The sequence below is a fragment of the Topomyia yanbarensis genome, chromosome 1 (assembly GCF_030247195.1).
Source record: "Topomyia yanbarensis strain Yona2022 chromosome 1, ASM3024719v1, whole genome shotgun sequence".
NCBI classification, from domain to species: Eukaryota; Metazoa; Arthropoda; class Insecta; order Diptera; family Culicidae; genus Topomyia; species Topomyia yanbarensis.
This window is the reverse complement of record NC_080670.1, coordinates 101,068,895-101,086,289: the sequence shown is the minus strand read 5'-3', so window position 1 is coordinate 101,086,289 and position 17,395 is coordinate 101,068,895. Positions and strand designations below refer to the sequence as shown.

General features: G+C 42.5%; 1 protein-coding gene across 1 annotated transcript; it reads left to right on the top strand.

Annotated features, from left to right (window-relative positions):
• Nucleotides 1-6,494: 6,494 nt before the first annotated feature.
• Nucleotides 6,495-9,543, top strand: LOC131696424 (uncharacterized). Its single transcript, XM_058984966.1, has 3 exons — nucleotides 6,495-6,710; nucleotides 6,988-7,622; nucleotides 7,707-9,543. Exons 1-3 carry the CDS (start codon nucleotides 6,495-6,497, stop codon nucleotides 9,541-9,543), a joined length of 2,688 nt encoding a protein of 895 aa, XP_058840949.1.
• Nucleotides 9,544-17,395: the final 7,852 nt, after the last annotated feature.

Genomic DNA, 17,395 nt, shown 5'->3' with positions numbered 1-17,395 from the left:
ATTTCGTTTGTTGTGATGCATTCCCCAGTAAAACCTGCTCTGTATTTCCCATTTTTCTCTATGGGCGGCGGTGAACACTTTGTAGGCGGTTTTCAGCAATGTGATTGACCGGTACTTGCAACAATCCATACTTTATACGAAGAGTATACTGAACGAATTTCTATTCGAAATGTTCAAGCCAGCAACAATAACGAATTCATCACCCAACAAGATAAATAAGCTGCAGGGAAACATATATCTGCAAAAACAAACACGGATGTTTAAAAACTACAACCATTTTCAAAATCTCTCTCGATTTGACGACTAATGCTACATATGCATACAATGCTGAAAAATGCTTTCTAAAATGTCATTTTGTGTAAATGTTTGGGAGAAAAATTCTTCATTCAAACATAGAGTGTAGAATTCTTCTCCCAAACATTTACAGAATCACATTTTAGAGAGCATATTTCAGCAGGCAGTCTTGGATGAACATATAATGGAGAATCACTAATTTATGTACCTATAATTCTCACAAGTTGACATCATAAGCCTGATAAATATAAACATTTGAATTGTGCGTTTATTTCCCCGGCAAGCAGTTTATCCTCTATTTATTCTTCATTAGTGGGTGGGAAACCAAATTTTCACCTCTCAAGAACTTGCGATAAGCTACTGACAATGCAATATGGAAGCTCCACCTCAACGGCATTCCTTATTATTGAACGCCCAAGCAGTTTAGTAACTATAATAACACATCGGAAAGAATGAAATATTCAAATCAACAGTCAGACTATAGAAATCATCAATGGGGAAACACGTGGCTCTCCATAAACAACCATGCGGTAGCATGCGGCTAACCGTCATTTGTGTTTTTTACCTGTTTCACCATTCTGATATATAATCGGTGTAAAGTCAGACAGGACTAAGCAGCAAAATCTCAAAAGATGAGATGATGATAGAATTGTATCAAGAATTTCTTCTTCAGCTACCTTTCATTTGCACCAGATTTGAAAAATATTATCATTAGCATGAATTATGAAATGAATCCATTGCGAATAATACCGTAAAGAATGCAAAGATTCAATCTTTGTACACGTTTTTCTCTGTATCAATGTAATATCGCTTAGTCCGGTCTGGCACAAAACCGACATCATGCATGCGCGTTCGCTTTGTATTTATTTTCACTGAAGTTAGAATGGACATACGGCATTTGGTAAAAATGCGGTTGCAAATATGGGTATTTCATCAACTTTACTAAAATATGAATAACTCAAAAACGAAGCATCGTAGCTATGTAATGTAAGCGAACGAAAAATTCTACACAAAGAAAGCTACAATCCTATGCAATAATATGGAGTACTTTTGAATAAAATATCTGAGATATTTTGGTTCGAACTAGAAAATGCTAGCCGTGAGTAATCATCAAAATTTTAAAATTTTAGTTATACCAAAAAATAGCTTAATTCCTTGCGCAACTTTACACGAGAGGGATTGTTGATATCTTTTACGTAAAAGTTTTAAAAATTCGAGGAAGCGCCGCAGCCGATCCTGTAACCTTTCGGACTAGAAATAAGATTCTATATACAAGAGAGGGGGCATTTCATCAATATGTTCGTCGTATCTTATTTTTGTGGCATCCATGTGGAGTGATAAATTTAAAATTATATCGGTCTACGCATGTGTAGCATATGTCGTGATGGGCGCAACAAATACAACGAAAATAAATATGGACATGCACAAAACACAATGTTCGTTAAATTTTCAATTTTACATCCCATGTCTATACAGGAAAATTTACACGTTTAATTTTCCTTCTTATAGTGTTTGCCAAAGTAATGGAACTGGAATATTCGATGACTCAACAGGTACATGCGGAAAACTGTAACTATGATTTTGAAATAAAGATAATATCTTACCCGAACTTAGAGAACCACCAATTAACAGAATTAACAGAAGCAATAGTGATAAAAAAAACCCAACATCGATGCGATTGAACAACAGATTTTATGTAAACTTTTTTCAAAAGACACATCGTTGTTTAAAGGTAATATCACTCGGTGAAAAAAGTGAAATAAAATGCTATTGGCATAAGATTTTCCATTTTCATATATTAATGTTGTAGACTAAAAATGAATTTGGATATAACGTAGATGTATTTTGACTAACAAAAGTGTTTTTAAAGAAGTTAATTGTTAGTATCGTTAAATTATAATAATAAAAAATATATTAAACAACTATAATTTTTGTTGTGCACTTCGGTCAAAAAAATTAACGCATCTCAAAATATCCGGAAAAAAATCATCTTCGATAATCCGTTTGCCCTTTTGCGGTAATAGAGAGATGTGATTTCTTTTAGACATGCGATGCGCACTTCCCACGCGTTGCGCATTCTGACGTAGCGACGTTGCCAATATGAACGTTCTCGCGGGCTGCATCAAGGTGGGCCGTGCGTTGAAAGAGCGCACTGTTCAAAATCCTACATAACTCTCGATAGAAACAAAAATGAAAAATTATCAATACAGATTATAGAAGGTGAAAAATAGCCGCATAATTTGATACACGTTTTGAAAATTTTTAGCGTGAAGAACATAAGAAAAAATACAATTGAAAATTTTAAATAGATGCAAAGTACCGTTATTCACACAAATATAAAGTAAAAACATTTTTATAAGATAGTGTAAGTATCATTCCATAAGTATGCAAAAATTCATTGAATTATCTTCAGTACTTTTTTAAATATAAAATTTACAATTTTATGATGCAATAAAGTTTAAGGGTTAATATCTTAAAGAAAAAAAGGAATTTTAACGAAATATTTATATCAAAAGCTATTCACCATAATCCCTATACAAAAAATATACCTCATGAAGATCGGTGATTTTGCGAAAAATTCGAGGATCACTTGACATGGCTTTACTCTACTTTATCATTTTTTTTGTTTATTTTTGACACTTTACCACTGTAGCGGCATTCGTGTCAATGGGTCAAAAAGGAAAATAGAGTTGGAGGTAGAAATACATTTGCGCTTAAACGTCGAGTTTGGTTTCTTTGATGAAACGTAGTACTGCTTTCTCTTTTTGGTCGTTGTTTGCTAATATCTCGAAAATGGATCCAGTGATATTGCATTGCTGTCGTATCTGAGTATATCCTTGGCAGTCCTCTAGGATATGTTTGACAGTTGTTGGGACTCCACAGTAGCGACAGCTCGGCGGGGTTTTGTCTTGCATTAAGTAAGAGTGACTGAAACGGGTGTGTCCGATGCGTAGTCTGGTTAATGTGCGCTGCTCCGATGCACATTTTCTATCCACGGGTTTTCCTACATTCGATTTGATCTGCCGCAGTAGTGATCGCGTTCGGTTCCAGTCACCTTGCCAAATGTTCCATATTTTCTTTTTAACGAACCGAACGATATCTTGAGAAGGGATTGGAATATCCATTGGATCTCCAGTTCTTCCTTCGTTTGCAAGTCTGTCCGCTTCAACATTACCAGAAATGCCTGCGTGTCCTGGGATCCAACTAAGCGTGATTTTGCATCCTTGAAGTGCACGCTCTAGTTGCTGAATCCACGGGTGTCTCGAGTGACCTCCTCGGAGTGCGTCAAGGCAGCTAGCGGAGTCGGTGAGGATGATTACATCATCATGCTCGTTGGTCATCGTTGCAGCGGCAACTAGCGCATATGCTTCGGCTGAGAATACGCTACATGGTCCTGGTAGGGTGTAGTGATTTTTTGTCCTGTTTGTCGCCAAACCTGCACCTACCTTCTCGTCCTCTTTTGAGCCATCAGTGTAGATTTGTTCGTGCGTGGGGTACTGATTATTTATGAAGTCCTGAAATATTGGCATAGCAATCTGACCTGATGTGCCAGCTCGGATGTTTCTTTGTACTTTGTCGTCGATCTTTGGTATTGGGCTATACCACTCTCTATCAGTTAATCTTTGAAGATTGCATGGTATTGGCATGTGGTATCCGGTGATATGGTGTACAAGTTCTGCCGATCTTTTGGCCACGGGATAATCCGCTACAGCACCGTTTTTTTTCTGTGAGGCGAGTTACTAGCTACGATAGTTGTTCGCGATGATTGCCACCTCTCGAGTATACGTCTTGATTACGGCCCAGCCATATCTTTGCCACTGGCCGCAGAACCGTCAAATGTAGAATGACAGACTGAATTAAACCAACGTCAATCACAATTAAGGCGATGAGCATATCAAATTTACAACAGCGAATATATTTTTCTAAATTGTTACCTAATTTGTCAACTATCCTATACGGTGAACAGTGAATTTAAAGGTAAAATTAAGATTTCCTATGATCGATTTATTTAATTAAAGCTAAGTATTTGGCAGTATTCATACTTTGAACAGAAGCCACACTTACGTGCAATTGGCGCCACTAGTTAAATTTATCAATTAATTGTAAGTAAAACATGTTTAAATATTAATCTAAAATCACAATATAACAGATTATATAACCTAGATTCAACAAAACCACACAGATTGTTACAAAAGACGGAAATCAGGTCGAAAAAGACTAAAATTGTAAGTTAACCTAACATTTTGTAACCTAGCTTAAGAACTAATGAATTAAAATATTATAGCTTGAAGCTTACTCTGATAAACGACGAGTTTGACTAAAGATCGTCTGAAAACGATTCCGTCCGTAACAAATCTTCAAGAATTTTACGGTAATAATATGTCGCCGAAATTAAAACCAAAAAAAAACTGAGTGCTGTACGAACACTGTCGTTGGAGGAACAGTTAATCGGGGACAAATGTCCAGCTTGCCACGAATCGGATATTGCGGATAACATGATGGTTCAATGCGACCGGTGTGACCAATGGTTTCACTTCACTTGTGCTGGAGTGGACGAAGGGATAAAAGATACCAGTTTTGTATGCGTTATCTGTGTTTATCGCAGTACTCCAGCAAGCACACACTCAGGGAGATCTGAAAAGTCGAGAATCTCGATGAGAATCCAACTCGACTTACAACGACTAGAAGAAGAGAAAGCAATAAAACAGAAGTTACTTGAAGACAAATCTGAGCTAAATAAGGAATTCGTCGGGAAGAAGTATGAGCTACTGCATGCGGAGTTAATAGATGTTGAAGACAACATAAGTGAGAGGAGTCATCGTAGCAACCGAAGTATTACTAGCAAAGTCCAACAGTGGTTACAAACCCAGGAAAAGTCGACTATGAGTACCGGCATCGGTAAAGCAAAGAACCCAACTGGTCTCACAGCGAATACGGGTACAATACCCAAAAGGACCGCTGCAGTTAACAACGGTGTAAACACGAAGCCATTCACTTCCAGTCCACACAACGTTCAATCTAATCATGCTTCGGGGGATGCAAACAAGCAATACGGTACACTAAATCAGCAATTAGTACCCTACGGAAACCACAAACAATCGCTCTATTCCAGTCCTCAGCAGCCAACTTCATTGTCAACGCTGACAAATCAACAAATTTCTCCCCTCACAGAGCAACAAAAAAAATCGGCTGTGAGTAAAGATGTCGTAATCTCCCCCAACGAAAAAACTATTGTTAAGCAGCTCGAGAAACAGGTACAAGATCTGCAGCAACAATTGAACCAGTTACAGTCACCCTCGCAAGTTCAGCCAATTTTATCTAGAACTGAAAGCAGACATTTGGCACCGCCGCTCCCACAAGCGGTTAGCGTAAACAGTAAATTTCCTTACGGTGCAGGGTATTTACAACCTCGCCCGCATGTAGCCTTTCCATCTCTAGGACCCGATATGTCAATGGGAAACCCTGTAGGGAACTCTACACCAGTTACTATTCCCCAGCGACAACATTCCTTCGCACCAACGAACCAGGCAAACTCTAACACTTCACTGCTGGTGCACCCCGATAATAAGGGTTCAACGTTCTCCACTCTAACGAGCGTCCCGTGCTACACTGAATCCATTTCTTCGCCTTTGGCCTCACATACACATGCTATAAGCCCATCGGTACACATATGTGAGCCAAACGCACAACAACTTGCTGCAAGACACGTCGTCCCAAAAGACCTCCCTATTTTCTTCGGCGACCCGGTTGACTGGCCACTGTTGTACAGTAGCTACCTAAACTCAACGCAAATGTGTGGCTATTCAGAAGCAGAAAATCTTATGAGACTTCAAAGATGTTTGAAGGGTAACGCTTTAGAGGCGGTTCGCAGCTGTCTCCTTCACCCATCGTTCGTCACGCAAATCATCACGACGCTCCAAACACTATATGGACGGCCAGAATTGATTGTAAAATGTCTCCTCGACAAAGTCCGTTCTACTCCTCCACCAAGAGCCGATAAATTAGAAAGCCTCATAAATTTCGGTCTTGTAGTGCAAAATCTATGCGGTCACTTACGGTCGATGGGGATGGATGCATATTTGTCGAACCCAATTTTGTTGCAAGAGCTAGTGGATAAGCTTCCCACCGTTAATAAACTTAATTGGGCAGTGCACCAATAACAAGTTCGATCCGTGGACGTTGGCGTTTTCGGGGACTATATGGCATCACTTGTATCGGCGGTATGCCAAATAACACCCTATAACGAGACGGTTTCGAAGCAAGAGAAACCCAAGAACAAAGAGAGGGGTTTCCTCAATACTCATTCAGCAGAAAACGAATTGAGCAAGTGCGACTTCGAGCGAAACGAGAGCAATGCTGAAAAGTTTATTGACTCGCCAAAGCCTTGTCCTGTTTGTAAGAAAGATGGACACAAGGTAAAAGATTGTAGGAATTTCAAAGAGAGCAGCTTGGACAACCGGTGGAAGCTTGTAGAACAATTGTATCTTTGTCGTAGATGCTTAGTAGCTCATGGAAAATGGCCTTGCAAAGCGCCAGTTTGTGGAAAGGATGGGTGCGGTGTACGTCACAACAGTCTTTTGCATCCCGGGAAACCTGATATGTCGGCTATCATTGGAGAACATTCGAAAGGCCCTGAAACAGTGTCGGTTCATCATCAACTGCCTCGTTCAACTTTGTTTCGTGTAATCCCAGTTATATGGGAAAAAGGGCAAGTTTGAAACTTTGGCTTTTCTAGATGACGGATCTTCCTTGACACTAGTAGAAAAGCATATAGCGAATCAGTTGGGGATTGAAGGCGAGGCAGAGCCACTCTGCTTGCAATGGACGAGCAACGTAAAACGGATGGAAAAAGAATCCAAATTGATTAGCTTGGAAATCTCTGCGTCCAATGGCAACCAACGTCACATGTTAAATAATGTACGGACAGTTGAGAGCCTTGAGTTACCCAGACAGTCGCTACAATTTGATGAGTTAGCAGGAAGATTCCCATACATCAGGGATCTGCCTGTGCAGAGTTTTAAGGAGGGCGCTCCTGGTATATTGATAGGGCTGGATAACGCCAGGCTAATTGTCACACTGAAAAAACGGGAAGGGCATCTCAACGAGCCAGTTGCAGCCAAAACAAGACTGGGATGGACCATTTTCGGATCTATACAGGATGCACGGGCACAAGAAACTCCACAAAACACTAATCTTCACATTTGCGCTCGCTCACGTGACCAAGAATTGCATGATGCAGTGAACGAGTTTTTTAACGTAGAGAATCTTGGTGTTACTGGTATCCCAATGATTGAAGCAGAGGATGATCAACGAGCTCGGAAGATTCTGTAAGAGACAACTAAGCGCTTGGGTACCGGAAGGTTTGAAACGGGTTTACTATGGAAATACGACTACATTGAATTTCCTCACAGTCGGTCAATGGCAGAGCGACGTTCAAAATGTTTGGAACGAAGGCTAGAAAGGCAACCAGATCTATACGCAAACGTCAAGCAGCAGATCAACGATTATCGAAACAACGGCTATGCACATATAGTGACAAAGGAAGAATTGGCCAACTCTGACCCCAGGACAGTTTGGTATCTTCCATTAGGAATCGTTTTGAACCCAAACAAACCAGGCAAAGTTCGAGTAGTGTGGGATGCAGCAGCAAAAGTTGATGGCATTTCACTTAACTCTATGCTGTTGAAGGGGCCTGATCTCCTCGCATCGCTACCAACGGTTTTATACGGTTTCCGACAACGTCAAATTGCTATAACTGGTGATATAAAGGAGATGTTCCATCAAATAGCTATTCGTCCTCAGGGCCGACAAGCGCAACGATTTTTGTGGCGGGATAATTCAACACAACCAATACAGGAGTACGTGATGGATGTGGCAACCTTTGGTTCAACATGCTCGCCATGCTCCGCGCATTATGTCAAAAATCGGAATGCCGAAGAGTGGAAAGATATACACCCGCAAGCTGCCATGGCCATAATTGACAACCACTACGTGGACGACTATTTGGACAGTGTAGATACCGAAGAAGAAGCGATTCGCTTGGCGTTAGAAGTGAAAACCGTACACGCGAAAGGTGGATTCCATATTCGAAACTGGTTATCTAATTCGGATGCGGTCATTAAACAGATCGGGGACTGCGGTTCGGAAGCGTCAAAATGTTTTACTCTGGACAAAACGACGGGAGCTGAGAGAGTATTGGGTATGATTTGGTTACCAAATGAAGACGTATTCACGTTTGCTGTCAAGTTTCGAGACGATATCCAGCCCTTGTTGGAGGACTCCAGGAAAGTCTTACGTGTCGTAATGAGCATATTCGATCCTCTGGGTTTCGTCGCCCCCTTTGTAGTACATGGCAAGTGTCTAATTCAGGATATATGGCGATCGAAGGTAGGATGGGATGAAAAGGTTACTGATGAGATTTTCTCGCGTTGGAAAAAATGGGTTCAAGTACTTGGCAGACTTTGCGAGGTTAAGATTCCTCGCTGCTACTTTCCAGGATACAGTGCGGATAGTTTAGACACGTTAGAACTCCACGTGTTCGTGGACGCAAGCGAAAGTGCATATGCTAGCGTAGCCTATTTCCGTATCGTTGATTGCGGTCGAGTTCGTTGTGCTCTGGTGGCTTCTAAGACAAAGGTTGCTCCGCTGAAGCCAATGACGATTCCTCGTCTCGAATTACAAGCAGCGGTTCTTGGGGCACGTATGGCTAAAACTATACAAGAAAGTCACAAAATTCCAATTAGACTTCGAGTAATGTGGAGCGATTCGAGTACAGTGCTTTCGTGGATTCGTTCTGATACACGACGATATCCCAAATTCGTAGCATTCAGAGGCAGTGAGATTCTTAACGTGACGAGCTTAGATGAGTGGAGATGGCTTCCAACACGTTTAAGTGTAGCGGATGAGGCTACGAAATGGGGTACTGGACCAAGTTTCCGTAAAGAAAATCGTTGGTTCCGAGCCCCAGAATTCTTGAACGGATATGAAGTAGAATGGCCAGCAAATAATCTACCACCACCAGGCACGACTGAAGAACTGCGCCCTGTCGTTGTTCATCACAGGCAGGCATTCGAACCACCAATGGATTATAAACGATTCTCTAAATGGGAGAGACTACTTCGGTCAGCGGCCTTTGTTTACCGCTTCATCGAAAACAGTAGGAAAATGTCCCAGGGCAAAAACTCCATCAACACAGGAATTTTATCCCAAGAAGAGCTGCAGAAAGCAGAAGCATGTCTTTGGCGTTGAGTTCAAATGGAAGCATATTCTGAAGAGCTAGCTGCAATCGAAAGGAATCAACAACAGAATCCAGGTGGTATTGTGAAACCAGGATACGCCAGCAAATTAGATGGAGTTTCTGCATTTGTGGATTAGAATGGAATATTAAGGATGGAGGGGCGCATAGGTGTCGCCACGTGCGCACCGTACTCTGAAAAGTTTCCTGCATTTCTTCCTAAAAAACATCCAGTCACTGAACTTCTCGTTGATTTCTACCATCGACGTTATGGACATGGCAGTGGTGAGACGGTAGTAAACAAAATTAAGCAGCACTTCAAAATCGCACGCCTTAGGCCCGTTGTTCGGAAAATAGCAAAGCAGTGTACATGGTGTGCTGTCTATAAAGCAACTTCAGCGGTTCCCAGAATGGCGCCGCTACCGGAATCCAGGGTAACACCTTATGTTCGACCTTTCACCTTCACCGGTGTCGATTATTGTGGACCGTTCATCATTCGGATTGGTCGAAGCAACGTAAAAAGGTGGGTGATGCTCCTCACTTGCTTAACAGTACGAGCGGTGCATTTAGAAATCGCCTGCAGTTTAAGCACTGAGTCATGCAAGATGGCACTACGCAGATTCATAGCTCGCAGAGGATCTCCACAGCAGATATACAGCGATCAGGGTACTAATTTTCAAGGAGCTAGGAAAGAGCTAAAGGAAGAATTAGCAAGCATCAATCGTGATCTAGCCGGAACCTTTACGAACTGTACCACCCAATGGTATTTCAATCCACCCGCAGCCCCTCACATGGGTGGTGCGTGGGAACGCCTAGTTCGTTCGGTTAAAACTGCACTATTCAATCTTGCACCAGTCAGAAAGCCTGATGAAGAGACCTTTGGAACACTTTTAGCAGAAGTCGAAGGAATTGTCAACTCTCGACCATTGACCTATGTCCCACTAGATGCTGCCGACAACGAGGCTCTTACTCCCAACCATTTCTTGATGCTTAGTTCCAGCGGTGTAGTGCAACCACTTAAGGCGCCGGTGGACAGTAGTGCAATCCTCAGATCTAACTGGAATCAAATACAAGCTTTGCTCGATCAATTTTGGACCAGATGGATAATATTAACCAACATACAAAGTGGTTAACCGACACCAAACCACTTCAACCAGGAGATTTAGTGATAATTGTGGACGATAGAACTCGTAATAGCTGGACACGCGGTAAAGTCGTCAAAGTGATTCCAGGAAGGGATGGCAGAGTACGTCGTGCAGAAGTAATAACTTCCAGCGGAGTAGTCGAAAGGCCTGTTTCAAGACTGGCTGTACTCGATGTGCTCAGAGGTAGTGTGGCAGAAGAAAGTATCCTGCAACACGGGTCGGGGAATGTTCGCGATGATTGCCACCTCTCGAGTATACGTCTTGATTACGGCCTAGCCATATCTTTGCCACTGGCCGCAGAACCGTCAAATGTAGAATGACAGACTGAATTAAACCAACGTCAATCACAATTAAGGCGATGAGCATATCAAATTTACAACAGCGAATATATTTTTCTAAATTGTTACCTAATTTGTCAACTATCCTACACGGTGAACAGTGAATTTAAAGGTAAAATTAAGATTTCCTATGATCGATTTATTTAATTAAAGCTAAGTATTTGGCAGTATTCATACTTTGAACAGAAGCCACACTTACGTGCAATTGGCGCCACTAGTTAAATTTATCAATTAATTGTAAGTAAAACATGTTTAAATATTAATCTAAAATCACAATATAACAGATTATATAACCTAGATTCAACAAAACCACACAGATTGTTACAAAAGACGGAAATCAGGTCGAAAAAGACTAAAATTGTAAGTTAACCTAACATTTTGTAACCTAGCTTAAGAACTAATGAATTAAAATATTATAGCTTGAAGCTTACTCTGATAAACGACGAGTTTGACTAAAGATCGTCTGAAAACGATTCCGTCCGTAACAATAGTCGTTGAATCAGTAATAGTCTGAACGGCAGGCAGCCTGCTTCAGCCATAATTGACGAAACTGGACTGGACCTAAAAGCACCAGAGGCCTGACGTATCACTTCATTATATGTTGGAGCGAGGATTCGTTCCATTGCCTCATGGTTACTGCTGGTGATACAAAGTCCAAAAAATAGCTTGGAGACAACTAGCGCGAAACCGACGTTCAAAAGCGTTGCTCGACTACTTCTTTTTAGCCGGGAACCCAAAATCCGTAATATGTTAATTCTTCGGCTGCAGCTATTCTTGATGGTTGTGAAATGCTGTAAGTAGTTCAGTTTGGAGTAAACCAGAACTTCTAAGATTCGCATCTTTCTAAAAGAGGGGATGGGGGCCTTGTTTATTCGGATGGCCCGGCCGCGTTTACGATGCCTTATGTTGCAAATGTGCAGTAGCTTAGACTTTGTGGGTGCAATCTCGAAACCAAAACTAGCTGCCTAATCGACGACCGCTTTGACAGCTTTTCTTAGCTGACTTCGCATTTGCCCGGGGCTTGCTCCTCTCACTATAAGTAATACATCATCTGCTTAGAGTAAGATTTCGACATCAGTTGGAATAATTGCAAAAATCGGTTCCATTGCAACCAGAAACAAAGTAACGGATAGAATAGATCCCTGCGGGACACCGTTTTCTGCCATACGACTGCGACTGTTGCTCCGTTCGCTAATACCCGAAAGGTTCTATCAGATAGGAAACTGGATGCGATGTTGAACAGACGGCTAGAGATTTTCCAGCTCGCGAGAGTTTGAAGGATGGCTGGTCTCCAAGTTGTGTCGTAGGCTTTAGATATGTCGAGTGAAACTATCTCAGCGTGCTGATTGCCATTAAGGTCGATGAGCGATTCCATCTGGGCTAGATGGGATTCAACGCCCCTACCCGGACGAAATGCATGTTGGCGGCGATCCAGTCTTCCATTTTCTTCCAGTTCTGTGATAAGACGACGGTTAACTAGGCGTTCGAACAGTTTACCTATGCAGCTCAGGAGAGTAATTGGGCGGTAACCAGCTGGACTACAGCGGTCTCCTTCTGGTTTTGGAATCGGGATTACCAAACCTTCTTTCCACTGGTCCGGAAATGTGCTGGAGTCCCACACCTGATTAAAAAGTTCGAGTAGAGCTGCTTTAGCGGAGAAAGGAAGTCGTTGCAGTAGGGGGTATCCAACATTGTCAGGTCTTGTTGATGCTCCGCCGCCCTTGGAGAGGGCCCACATAAGCTCGTCCATGGAAAAGTCTGCATTAAAACGTTTGAAGAGATTCGGTCGTCGTGATTTAGGTAACGCCTTTATCATTCCGGCTTTCTTTTTACGAAATTTTTTGTTATGTTGGCGTTTGAGGATTTTTTCTGATATTCCTCCGCAAATGCTTCAGTGATTTCTTGTGGATTATTGGTGATACCACTTGGAAGGCTTAGGGTGACCGTGTTAGTGCGCCTTTTCCCCTGTAGTTGATTAATGCGGTTCCATATCAGTGTTGAGGGGCTGTCGGGGTTGATACTCTGCACTAGATTTTCCCAACTTTTCTGTTTAGCTTCTGAAATGACTTTGCGACAGGCCGATCGGGCTTCGTGGAAAGATTTGAGGGCAGCCTCTTTACTGGGTTCGCCGTCCGCAATGCGACGAAGGGCACGTAGTTTTTTTCGTCGGAGTTTCACTGCTTGCTCTACCTCAGGGCTCCACCAGACAACTGCCTTGGGCCCGGATTTTCCGCTACTTCTAGGAATACTGGCTTCGGCTGCGGTTAAAACGTTTTTAGTGAAGCTCTCAACTGTCATTTTCTGGTCGGAACGAATGGTACTGCTGGTGAGTTTTTCGTAGAGATCCCAGTTTGCTTTCTCGTACATCCATCTTGGTCGTCGAATTGGTTCGTCTGGTGTTCCAGGTGTATCGATCTTAATAGGGAAGTGGTCGCTGTCTGCACAATCTGGGAGTATTTTCCAGATGAATTTGGCTGATATGAATGTAGAGCAGATTGATACGTCCAACGCTTGCGTGCTTCCGGTGGAAGGATCAACTCGAGTATAGGAACCGTCGTTAAACACCACCAGACCTCTGTTGACTACAGTTTCCAGAATTGCGTTACCAATCCTACACCTTGTCTGCCGTGGGGGGAGCATGGTCCTAACAGGAGATGATAGGACTTACCTACGTAGTTGGTTGTGATATTGTGTTCTTCCGCATTTGTTTCTTGTAGGCAGACTACTGTTGGTTGATACTTGTTAAGTATGATTTGCAGTTCGTTTCGATGGGTTCGAAGGCCGTTTATATTCCATTGGATAGCAAAAGTCGTTGATGATGATATAAGGCTAGATTCTGAGTCTGATCGATTTAGTGCTAGAAGATTTTGTGTTTCTGATTCGGGGTGCTGTTTTTGTACCGGTGTTGTTCTATGTTTGGTTGTTCAGCCATTTGTGCCATTGGTCAGAGGCCTCCATAACTTCAGGTCGTTGTTTTGCGTGGAACACCCATTTTTTATAAGGAATTTTTCGGTTACGCTCAGATAGAGGGCGCAGATTGGATACAGCGATTGGCCTTCTGCCATAGCTACTTTGCTGTACCTATGCGGGGGCGAGAAAGTGTGATTTTGTTGCGGTTGGCTTTCTGCCATCGCTGCTCTGTTGTGTCTTGGCAGGATTATAGCTGCTCGGTTTGGCTTCTGCCCATGGTGGTGCATTCTGCCAGTGCTCTGGCCAGTAATGGGAACAATCAAAGATCTGTGCGAAATCCTAGAGGAATAGGCGCTTAGTCCCTTGTGCGTCTCTCTTCCGGCGATTCCTGGGCGTCGTGGGATGTCCGTCAGTTCCGGTGAGAGTGTAGCGTCCGCACTGACGGGGCCGCGGCTACCCAGGAACCTGAGCGGGTATACGGTGATCTGGTCTTCTATCTTAGCCGAAGAGTTCGTGGTTTGCGTTCTTTGAAGTCTAGTTTTTGTATACTGCAGTTGGCCTTTTGCTATAGCCGCTTTGTTGTATTTTGGCGGGGTCGTAACTTCTCGGCTTAGCTTCTGCTCGTGGTAGTGTATTCTGCCAGCGTTCTAGCCAGCGATGGGAACAATCCAAGATCTGTGCGAAATCCTAGAGGAATAGGCCCCTAGTCCCTTGTGCGTCTCTCTTCCGGCGATTCCTGGGCGTCGTGGGTTGTCCGTCAGTTCCGGTGAGAGTGTAGCGTCCGCACTGACGGGGCCGCGGCTACCCAGGAACCTGAGCGGGTATACGGTGATCTGGTCTTCTATCTTAGCCGAAGAGTTCGTGGTTTGCGTTCTTTGAAGTCTAGTTTTTGTATACTGCAGTTGGCCTTTTGCTATAGCCGCTTTGTTGTATTTTGGCGGGGTCGTAACTTCTCGGTTTAGCTTCTGCTCGTGGTAGTATATTCTGCCAGCGTTCTGGCCAGCGATGGGAACAATCCAAGATCTGTGCGAAATCCTAGAGGAATAGGCGCTTAGTCCCTTGTGCGTCTCTCTTCCGGCGATTCCTGGGCGTCGTGGGTTGTCCGTCAGTTCCGGTGAGAGTGTAGCGTCCGCACTGACGGGGCCGCGGCTACCCAGGAACCTGAGCGGGTATACGGTGATCTGGTCTTCTACCATAGCTGAAGAGATGGTGGTTTGCGTTCTTTGAAGGCTAGTTTTTGTATACTGCAGTTGGCCTTTTGCTATAGCCGTTTTGTTGTGCGTTTGCGGGAGCGAGAAAGTGTTAGTTTGCTGCGGTTGGCCTTCTGACATAGCCGCTGATGTTTTCGATGCTATGATTGGTGGGTGTGCGTGAATAGATATAAAAATTATTTGATTGAAGTTGAATAGTTATTCAGACATGTTGTGCACCTCTTGATTCTCGACGTTTATTTGGCCCGTTCCACCTTCGTTGATGCTGGAGTGGTTAATTCGAGAGGTACTTTCAATGGAGTATGTGCTGGTACTGGGTCCATCTAATTTTTGTTTCTTGAAACGAGTTCTAGTTGCCGGACCGGTTGGTGTTTTGAATTGTGGGAGCTCGTTGTTGTCCGAAGAGGTTGGTACTCGTTGCTGGCTGTTGGTTGCTGCTTCGTCCGCGCTTTCCCCGCTAGTTGCGGTGCAGGAATTTCGACCTTTTTATTTCGTTTGTTGTGTGCAGTTGTACCGGATTCGTTATTACTACTTTTTGATTCGGTTTTAGAAACTAGGCGTTCTCCTAAAAATTTTCTGTACGCGTTTTTATATTTTTCGAGTTCTTCCTTCAAGGATTCAATTATGGGGTTATTCTGTTGATTGGCAGCTGCTTGTTTGCGGAGGTTCATTACTTCATCTCGCAGAGCTTAATCTCATTATTCTGCTTCCGGGCTTTATCTAGCTCTTGGCGGAGCTCCGTTATCAGTCGATCCTTTTCGTCGTCCTGAGACTTTGTCTGATTTGCGAAGGTAGATGACGATTTTGTCTTTCTAAAATGTGCCCGAGCCTCTCCAGGTTGCCACATGGTTGGGTGTCATGAGCTGTTTCTGAGCAGTTGGGGCAGATCGGGGACTCGGTGCAGTTTTTTCTGGAATGCCCATATTTCGCACAACCATAGCACAATAGAGGCGATGGGTAGTACCTGCGTACTGGCAACTTGATAAGTCCGTAATACACGTGAGATGGGGGAATTTGTCCCTTAAAGGTGAGGACTACAAGGGGTGTGTTGCGAATCTGGGTCCCATCTTTTTTGGTGATCCTTCTAACATCATGGATGCCTTGCCATGGATTTGTTTTGAGGTCTTCTGGGTTCATATCGATGGTTTCTACATCGTACACCACTCCTTGGCTAAAGTTCATCGAAGGGTGCGGTACACGGAAAACCGATTCATCACAATTTCAACTAAAAAATTAGTTGAGTTTTTGGTTTCGTCTAGTTAATATTTGGGCGAACTAAATTTTTGTTGAAAACAATAATCGAACGTTGTTGGTTTGATGCTGTCAGTTTCAGTCTGGACATGAACGTTTCAGCCTAGCACAAAACTTAAAAAGCCTACCTGAGCTGAAGCTTGAGAAGCTTGTCTCAGCTTGTAACGCTTGTTTTAGTTCAGACTCAATGGCATATGCCGTTACACTACCTTTTCAGCCAAGACACATACGACTGGAATTCAACTAATCTCATTGTTGAATTAAACTGCTTCATCGTAAAATACAACATAGGATATTTCAAACGTTTTGTTTCACCGACCGACGGATGAAGGTATGGAATTAAATTGTTGAAATACTCCGTATGCCAGTAATTCACACGTAAATATAATGTAGAGTTATTTTTCTCATAATGTTATCTTTTTATAAACTGCACTCTTAAATGAGACGAAATAGCCAAAGCTATTTAAGGATTGTTGGTAATTGATTGATGATTTCAATTTTAGATGAAAGAAATAATTTTTATTTCTTTTCTATTTAGACAGCCAGCACTGCAAAAAATCTTCATACTTATTCCAGATCTAGTTTGGAATCTCAAAAGATGAAAAATAATTATCATATTGCATATTACATTTGTTAATAACTGAAATTTTACTATATGTATTGAAAAAAATGTCAATCAAAATCATTCCTTTATTGAAATGTTTTCTAAAGAAAAACTAGGTATAACCAAAATGAGGTCAGTTGAATTGCTGATTTTTGTGTACTGGTAGTTGCGTCCGGGCTAAAACAAGCTTTCCAAGCTGAGACAACTACCTACCTGCATAACAGTTATGCCCAGCGTGTATGAAATAGTTATTGTCGCTACCTTGATGTATTTCAGTAAGGTGTGCCTCTTGGCTACTTTGCTGTCATTTCGTATGATGTGTGTCTTGAATCAAAATCAATAATAATTTTCAATAACTATTATTTGAGAATCTCGCAAAATTAAGAGAAAATTTAGTTTCGTTTTTC

Bases quoted from the DNA above. Each gene is read 5' to 3' on its own strand.
- LOC131696424 (XM_058984966.1), top strand. From the start codon at position 6,495: ATGGCATCACTTGTATCGGCGGTATGCCAAATAACACCCTATAACGAG. The intron at 6,711-6,987 runs GTAAAAGATTGT...GTGTAATCCCAG, and splicing joins GTAAGAAAGATGGACACAAG to TTATATGGGAAAAAGGGCAA. The intron at 7,623-7,706 runs GTAAGAGACAAC...ATTTCCTCACAG, and splicing joins CAACGAGCTCGGAAGATTCT to TCGGTCAATGGCAGAGCGAC.